The sequence below is a fragment of the Thamnophis elegans genome, chromosome 3 (assembly GCF_009769535.1).
Source record: "Thamnophis elegans isolate rThaEle1 chromosome 3, rThaEle1.pri, whole genome shotgun sequence".
Lineage (NCBI taxonomy): Eukaryota > Metazoa > Chordata > Lepidosauria > Squamata > Colubridae > Thamnophis > Thamnophis elegans.
The window spans coordinates 40,168,727-40,177,353 of record NC_045543.1 but is presented as its reverse complement, the minus strand read 5'-3'; the positions used below and the strand labels follow the sequence as shown (position 1 = coordinate 40,177,353).

The window sequence follows — 8,627 nt, the reverse complement described above, 5'->3', positions numbered from 1 at the left end:
TGGCTTCTGTTTTCTAGCCACTTATAAATTTTATTCCATATTTTATAAAAATCCAATTCTTCTCTTTCTTTTAGTTCTATTGTCATTTTGTCCATCTCAGCACATTCAAGTACTTTTCTGATTATTGTTTCATCTGCGGGTATATTGATTTTTTTTCCAGTTTTGCGCAAAGGCAATCCTGGCTGCAGTAAGTATGTGTATGATTATGTATTGAGATTGTTTATCCATTTTGTGATCTAATAGCGCTAGTAGTTCTATTTTTCACTCTGTAATTTCTTCCAACCATTTCCGAATTTTGCACCAGTATTTCCTTGTGATGGGGCATGTCCACCACATACGGTAGAATGTTGCAGACCTGTGGCTACATTTCCAACATTTGGGGGATAAAGTTGGGTACATTTTGGCCAATCTCGCTGGAGGCAAATGCCATCTATAAAACATTTTATAAAGGTTTTCTTTGTAAGCTACTGCCATTATAAATTTATAATTTATTTCCCATAATTTATCCCATTTTTCTAACTCTATATGGTGTGTACCAAGGACCTGTGGGTAGCCAGAAGAACTGAGGCAGAGACAGGAATAAAAGGCTAACAAGTTTATTCCCTTAAAGTACAAGCTAACGTTTCAGAACCGGCTTAGATAGGAACGCGCGCTGCTCGTTTGGACAGCTCCCTATTTATACAGGAGCTGTCAAACGATCAGCCAATCAGCTGTCGAGCGCTTCCCGCTTAAACTTTTAGTCAGCGCAAGCTCAGAACACAACACTCCTCCCCCCTTAAGTTCGCGCAGGCGTAGTCTTGTAAATATGCTGGACGCCGCCTGATGCGGCCGGATGCCCTAGGCCCTTCTGCACCATTTGGAGGTTCTGGTTGTTCGGCCGAGGACTCTGCATCGGAGGACGGCGATCGCCCGGGCCGCCGGAGAACGAAGGATGGTGCTGGCCCACCAAGTAAGTCGCCGCTTCGGTTTGGGGCTCCGGCTGCTTGTTCTCGGCTGGCCTCCTCGTTTCCGTGCTCAGCATCGGTCGTCGGGCCCGTCAGTGTTGGCAGGTCGGTTGACTGCTGCTGACTTGTTGGTGGTTGGTGCCTGCTCCGCAACTGGTCGCAGTGGCATTTCCAGACTCTGCCGTCGAGGAGCCTGACCCTGTAGGAGCAGGGCCCGGTCTGGTCAGTGATTATGCCCGGTAGCCACAAGGGATGTCCTACATAATTCCGGGCATACACTGCCTCCCCCTGGGCGAAGGAGCGGGACCCTCCCCGGGAATCCAATGGGGTCGGAGCGGAATAAGCGGGGTGCAAACGGTCCAGGGTTGTCCGCAACCGCCGTCCCATGAGACGCTCGGCTGGGCTCGTGTTCGTCTCTGGCGAGGGAGTAGAGTGTTGGGCTAGCAAGAAGGCGTCAATTCGTTCCTGCCAGGGAAGGTGGTCTAATTTGGAAAGAGCCTCTTTGACGGAGCGAACAGCGCGCTCCGCCAAGCCATTGCTAGCGGGATGGAACGGGGAGGTGAGGGCACGTCGGATGCCGTGGGAAGCAAGGAAAGCCTCAAACTTGGTTGCTGTCAGTTGCGGTCCGTTATCGGACACCAACACGTCGGGCAGGCCATGGGTGGCAAAAAGGTGGCGCAGGGTCGCGATTAGCGCATCTGCAGTAGTGGAGGACATGTGGACGACCTCGACCCATTTCGAGAAGGCGTCAACAGCAATAAAGAGCATTCGGCCGTGAATGGGGCCTGCAAAGTCAACGTGAATTCGGGACCATGGGGTGGAAGGGGGCTCCCACGTTCACGGCTCTGCTTTAGGCGGCAGCGCCTGGGCACTCTGGCATTGTGGGCAGCCGGCGACATGGTCGGCTATGTCTTGGTCAAGCTTGGGCCACCAAACATAGCTTCTACCTAAGGCTTTCATCCGGACAATTCCTGGGTGAGCGTGATGCAGCTGCCGCAGGACGGTAGTCCTCAGTGAGGCCGGCACAACAACCCTATGGCCCCACAGCAAACAGCCGCGCTGAACGGATAGCTCCGCCAGGCGTGACTTGAAGGGGAGGTAAACGGGGTCTACGGGGTCTTTCGGCCACCCTCGCTTAACCCAGTCTAGCACCCGGGAAATTACCTGATCCCTTGAGGACTCCCGGGCGATGTCGGCGGCAGAGAGTGGAAGGTTGAGGTCGTCTATAAGGAATACAGGTGCAGCAGCAGGATCTTCCAAGGCCTCTGGCAGGGGGCAACGGCTGAGGGCGTCGGCGTGGGCGATCTGCTTCCCCGGTCTGTGGTGCAGCTGGTATTTGTATGACGCGAGGAAAACAAACCAGCGGGTCATGCGTGGGGAGAGAACCTGAGGGGCAGGGCGATCTCCAGCCAGTAGCCCGAGCAGGGGCTTGTGATCCGTGACAATTTGAAATGGCCGGCCGTACAAGTAATGGTGGAACCGGCGCACCCCAGCCACAATGGCAAGAGCCTCTTTATCAATTTGGGCATAGTTACGTTCAGAGGCAGAGAGCGTGCGTGAAAAATAGGCAACTGGCACCTCTGCTCCGCTGGGTAACTGGTGGCAAAGGATGGCGCCCACCCCGTAAGGGGAAGCATCACAAGCGAGTACGAGAGGCAAGTGCTCGCTGTATTGTACTAGAACATCGTTGGAGATGAGGAGCTGCTTGACAGCTAGGAAAGCGGAAGCTTCCCTGCGGCCCCAAACCCAGGGTGCACCTGAGTCTAGGAGGCGATGGAGCGGCTCTGCGACTGATGCTTTGTGGGGCAGAAAAACAGCGTAAAAATTAAGTAGGCCTAAAAAGGCCTGTAACTCAGCTCTGTTAGTGAGGGCAGGGCCCTCCACGATGGCTTTGGTCTTGGCAGCCGTGGGGTGGATGCCACTGCCATCAATGAGGAAACCAAGGAATTCTATCTGGGCTACCGCAACCTGGCACTTATCTCTCTTGACCTTCAGTCCCACTTGTTGGAAACGTTGGAGAACTAAGCGCAACCGGGCCATTAGTTCATCCAGGGAGGTGGCTGACACGAGGACGTCATCAAAATAGGGAACGACGCCTCTGAGTCCTTGGAGCAGCCACTCCATCAAACTCTGGAACAGTCCTGGGGCGATGCTGACCCCAAACTGCAATCTGCGGCAACGGAAAGCGCCCCGGTGTGTGATGATTGTCTGGGCTTCTGCTGCTTCATCGTCCACCACCAGCTGTTGATAAGCTTGGGCGAGGTCGAGCTTCGCGAAAACAGTCCCCTTGCCCAAGGTGTGCAGCAAATGCTGGACCACTGGCACCGGGTACGCGTTGGAAGGCAGGGCACGGTTGATCGAGCAGCGGTAATCAGTGCAAATCCTCACGCTGCCATCTGGCTTGATGGGTAACACAATGGGTGTTTCCCACCGGGCATGGTCCACTGGTTCTAGGACGCCTTGAGCCACCAGCCTGTCCAATTCGGCGTCCACTTTTGGTTTGAGTGCGATGGGGACTCGGCGAGGCTTCATTCGCACCGGCTGTACTGACGGGTCAAGGTTGAAAGACACGGGTGTGCCAGTGTATTTGCCTAGTGAGCCATCAAACACCGCAGGGAACTCTGCTACTAGGCAATCAAGAGCTGACTCGCTTAGATGGTGGATTCCGCTGATCTGCAGGCCTAGGGACTGGAACCAATCGAGGCCGAGAAGGCTGGGCAACCGGCCTTCCACTATGATGAGGGGTAACCGGCCGTCGAACCCCTTGAACTGCACTCTGACTTTGCGGGTGCCAATTACTGGGATCAGGTTGCCCTGATAGTCTCTTAACGTCAGATTACAGTCTTGTAATTGGCGTTTTGACAGCTGTGGCAGCAGGCGCTTAATCGTGCTCCAGGACACGATGGAAGTTGGGGATCCGGTGTCTAACTCCATCTCGCAGGGCTTTCCTTCCACGGTAACAGTTAGCTGTATCTTTTTCTGGAGCTGGTGGCAGGAGAGATCCTGGGTGGCATTACGGAGGATGGCGTGACAGTCCATTCTGGCCTTCTTGGGGCCGCTATTTCGGTTCCTCGGTTGTCGAGACCGATCGGTTTGGAATTCAGAGGAGGACATGGGCTGCGCGGCTCGGCACACCCGAGCGATGTGGCCCTTCCTGCCACATCGCTGGCAGAGGGCTTGCCTAAATCTGCACTCAGCTCTCTCGTGGTTGCCTCCGCAACCAACACATGCAGATTTAGGGTCGCCTTTCCTCTGCGAAACGCTCTTTTTGTTCGCCTCGTGAAGGCGGTTAATGTCCTCCTCAGAGTTCTCATACTCCGAGTCCTCACTTTCAGAGTCTAAACGGCCTGTAGCTGTGCTGAATGTATTGGCCGGCTGTGCTGCTGTGGCAGACCGACTCTTCGCGATGGTGGCTAAGGATGCTGCAGCCATTTCGGACGCCCGGACCTCATCGAAGGCGGTTTGAAAGGAGAGATCTGTTTTGGTTAACAGTCGCTTCTGCAGCTTGAGATCTCTCAGGCCACACACGAGGCGGTCGAGGAGGGCCTCGTCCAAGTCTCGGAACTCGCAGTGAAGAGCGGCCGATCGTAACGCTGCAACGTAGGCGCTGACGGACTCCCCCTCAGCTTGGCTCCGCTGGTGAAAGGCGTGCCTGCGGGCTATCTTGGACGGAGACGGGGCATAATGGCTTGTCAGCTTTGCCAGTAGCACGGGCCAGGGAACGGCCTTAATGGGTTCCGGAGCTGGCAGTGTGAAAAACGTCTGTGCCACAGACGGACAGGAAAAACGCGCATTTCCGCTCGTCCGTCAGCTCGGTGAGGTCGTGAGCGACCAAAAAACATTCAAACCGAGCCGTGTAAGACTCCCATGTCTCAGAGCCATAGTTGAATGGCGCAAAATTTAACGTGGCCATTCCTGTCAGAGCCAGCGACGTCTCGTCGCGGTAGAATTAAGCGCGGTTCTAGTGACTCAGCGAGTGACTTCAGCAGTAAGTGACTTCAGCTTCTCGTACCTCAGTTTGGCGATCCCATCCTCGGCTCCAGTGGTGTGTACCAAGGACCTGTGGGTAGCCAGAAGAACTGAGGCAGAGACAGGAATAAAAGGCTAACAAGTTTATTCCCTTAAAGTACAAGCTAACGTTTCAGAACCGGCTTAGATAGGAACGCGCGCTGCTCGTTTGGACAGCTCCCTATTTATACAGGAGCTGTCAAATGATCAGCCAATCAGCTGTCGAGCGCTTCCCGCTTAAACTTTTAGTCAGCGCAAGCTCAGAACACAACACTATATTATGGCCAAAATTTCTTCCCCAGCTAATCACTGTCTCTTCCTCCATTTTATATATTAAAAGAAAATTGTATAATCTAGTAATCATTTTTCTTTCCATTCTTAATAATATTTTATCTAATTCTGTGCGTTTCTTGTGTATTCCATATTGTTTCTGATCTTTTTTGAATCTTGTTCTAATTTGTAAATAGGGCCACCATTCCATATTTATTCCTTGTATTTTCAAATCTTGTACTGATTTTAGTTCTTTTTCATCTAAGAGTTCTGCATAATTTACCACTTTGCTGAGATCTATAGTATTTGGATATGTCATTGCCTCCATCGTTGATAACCAGATTGGAATTTTGACATAATGTTTTTTATTTTATTTTTCCCCAGACCTTAAACAGGGCATCCCTTACTATGTGTCTCTGGAAGTAGGAATGAAATTTATTCTTTTCTTCCCAGAGGAAGCCATGCCAGCCTAGTTGGATATCATGGCCTTTTAGCATAAGAATTCTTTTATTTTTTAGTTGAATCCAGTCCTTGAGCTATGTTAGTAAAGCTCCCAGTCTGGGAGACCAAAACCCCCTTTGTTTCTACTATCTTGTAGACGTTTGTATTTAATACGTGGTTTTTTCCCCCTGACCAGATAAATTTGGATACCATTTTATTTAATTATTCGAAGAAATTTTTCTCTAATTTAATCAGTATTGTTTGGAAAAGATAAAGTAGTTTGTTTAATACATTCATTTTAATTGTTGAGATTCTGTCAATTAGTGGTATCTGTAGTTTAGTCCAATTTTCCAAATCTTTTTGTATTTGTTGTAGCAGTTTATTGTAGTTATCTTCTTTTATTGTAATACACTTTGCCAATAACAATATTCCCAAATATTAAATTTTCTTAGCCCTCAAAATTCCCAGATTCTTCATTTTGTCTTTTGGTTAAATTCTTAGTTAATATTTTAGTTTTCTCTTTGTTTATTTTAAGCCCTGCCACTTTACCGAATTGGTTTATGTCTTGTAATAATATTAGTCCATTTCTAGGGGTTCCTCTATGATAAATGCTGGGTCGTCTGCAAAGGCCTGCACTTTGTATTCCTGTGTTCTAATTTTCAATCCCTTTACGTCCTTGTTCTGTAACATCAATGTCTCTATTGAGCAGATCAATAACAGGGGGGATAGAGGGCATCCCTGTCTTACTCTTTTGGTTATGCTGAAACTTTCTGATGCTTCCCATTTAGTATTATTTTTGCTCTCTGACTAGAATATATTGCTCTGATCATCCCGATAAATTTCTCTCCAAAGTTCATTACTGCTAGTTGATTTATAAGAAAATCCCAATTCAGGTTATCAAATGCTTTTTGCGCATCAATAAATATCAGTGCTGCTTGTTTTCCTGAGTGTATCTCGTAGTATTCTAATATGTCCACTATCATTCGTATATTGTTTTTAATGTGTCTGTTGGGCAGAAATCCATTTTGGTCTGAGTGTATGATTCTGTTTAGTATATTTTAATTCTTTCCACCATTATTGTCATAAATATTTTATAAACAGCATTTAGCAGTGAGATTGGTCTATAATTTTGGATCTTTTGTTTTTCAGTGTTGTCTTTAGGAATTAACGTTATTAGTGCCTCCATCCAGGATTTTGGTATCTTAGCTTGTTCTAGTACTTCATTATACATTTCTAATAATATGTTCTCTAATGTTTTTTGCAATTCTTTATAAAATTCTGCTGGAATTTCGTCTGGGCCTGGGTTTTGTTATTTTTTGTTTGTTTTTGGATTGCCCTTTTTAATTCTAGTTTTGTTATTCTGTCATTTAGTGTTTCCTTTGTTGTTTCCAGTAAGGTTGGAAGATTCCTCTTCTGTAGGTATCTTTTAATATCCTCCTCTTCTATTTTCTCTCGGCTATACAGTGCTTGAAAGTATCTTACTGCTATAGTTTTGTTCTCTTCCTTTTGGTAGTGTATCGCCCCTTCTTCATCCTCTAGTTGCTGTATTAATTTGTTTTCTTTTTCTTTTTTTAGTTTATAGGCTAGCCATCTTCCCGGTTTGTTGGCATTTTCAAAATAATTTTGCCTACTTGATCTAATTTTCTGGGCCACTTCTTCTTGTGTAATTAAATTTAATCTATGTTTAATTATTTCTTTTTCTTCTTTAGCTTCTTGGTTTTGAGGTTCTTTCTGGATTTTATATTCTAATTTCCCCAGATTCTCATGGAGCTCTGTATATCATTTCTTTTTATCTTTGTTGCTTATTTTAATATATATATATATTTATTGTATATGTTATTGTAATGCCTCGCACATAGGCTTTGGTTGTATCCCATAGGTTTTGAATGGTTGTCTGTTCATTCCAGTTTTCCTTTAGGAAAAAACGCTAATTCTTTTTCCCCATACTGAACAGAGTTTTTTTTCTTTCACAACCCTATGATTCATGGTCCATCTCTTTTTCCTTTTTGCCTCTCCTTTCCATTTGATTGTTAATGGGTTGTGGTCCGCCCATTTGCTCGGTGTTATTTCTACCTCCTCTACACCCTTCTCTATTTCTGGATCCATCCACACCATGTCAATCCTGACCATGAATTATAGGGGTTTGAAAAGAATGTGCATTGACTCTTCTATGGGTTGATTTCTCTCCAGACATCTTTTAGATTTAGTTTTTGGGCCATTTCAAAAAATGCATTTGGTAGTGTTCTTCTTTCATAATTTTTTAAATTATCCATTTTATAGTCTTTCTTTGGGTCTACCACTGCATTGTAGTCCCCTAATTGAACTCCGAGACACTTCTTCAAGTTGGTGGAATTTACAATAGAGCAATTAAGTGAGTCTCCAAGGAGAGAAAAGTGGCACCTGAGTTGGGGAGCAGAAAGACGAAGAAAACGAATTACAGAATCTGTAGAGAGTGAAAATGATTGTGTGTGCAGAGTGGAGAATTTCTACTGATTTCTGAGACTGGACCTCCGGTGATATAAATTGAGAGTTTTGTGTGGATGGTAAATGGATTGAGAAAGAAGGAAGAACTGCAACAGGAGAGACAGAGGAGGAAGAAAACGAAGAGAGAGGACAGTAACTGTGCAATTTGAGGGCAGCAGTCATTTTGAGCACAGAGAACAGGGAATAGAGAAGTTGCAAGGAAGTAGAGAGATTGAGGAATAAGAACTATGGTATTCCCAACGGAGGACTTTGGATTGTACTCATTTACAACCAGCTTTGTACACTTCAGATATCTTTACACTATTTATGGTATTTAAATATTGTTATATCTACCACGGTGATCTTTAGATCAAAGAATTTAATGTTTTATAAGCTATCCATTTTATATATTTTATATACTTATATTCTACATATATTTAATATAGATTCAAGTATATTTAAAATAGGGCAGAATTATAGCCACTTCTTTTACTACCGCAT

The 8,627-nt window shown here is 46.2% G+C and overlaps 1 protein-coding gene across 1 annotated transcript; it reads right to left on the bottom strand.

Moving 5' to 3' along the window:
• Positions 1 to 740: 740 nt before the first annotated feature.
• LOC116505731 (uncharacterized protein K02A2.6-like) lies at positions 741 to 5,550 on the bottom strand. Its single transcript, XM_032213102.1, is given in 3 exon segments — positions 741 to 2,648; positions 2,760 to 4,607; positions 5,464 to 5,550. Coding segments are annotated over 3 exon segments (3,843 nt in total).
• Positions 5,551 to 8,627: the final 3,077 nt, after the last annotated feature.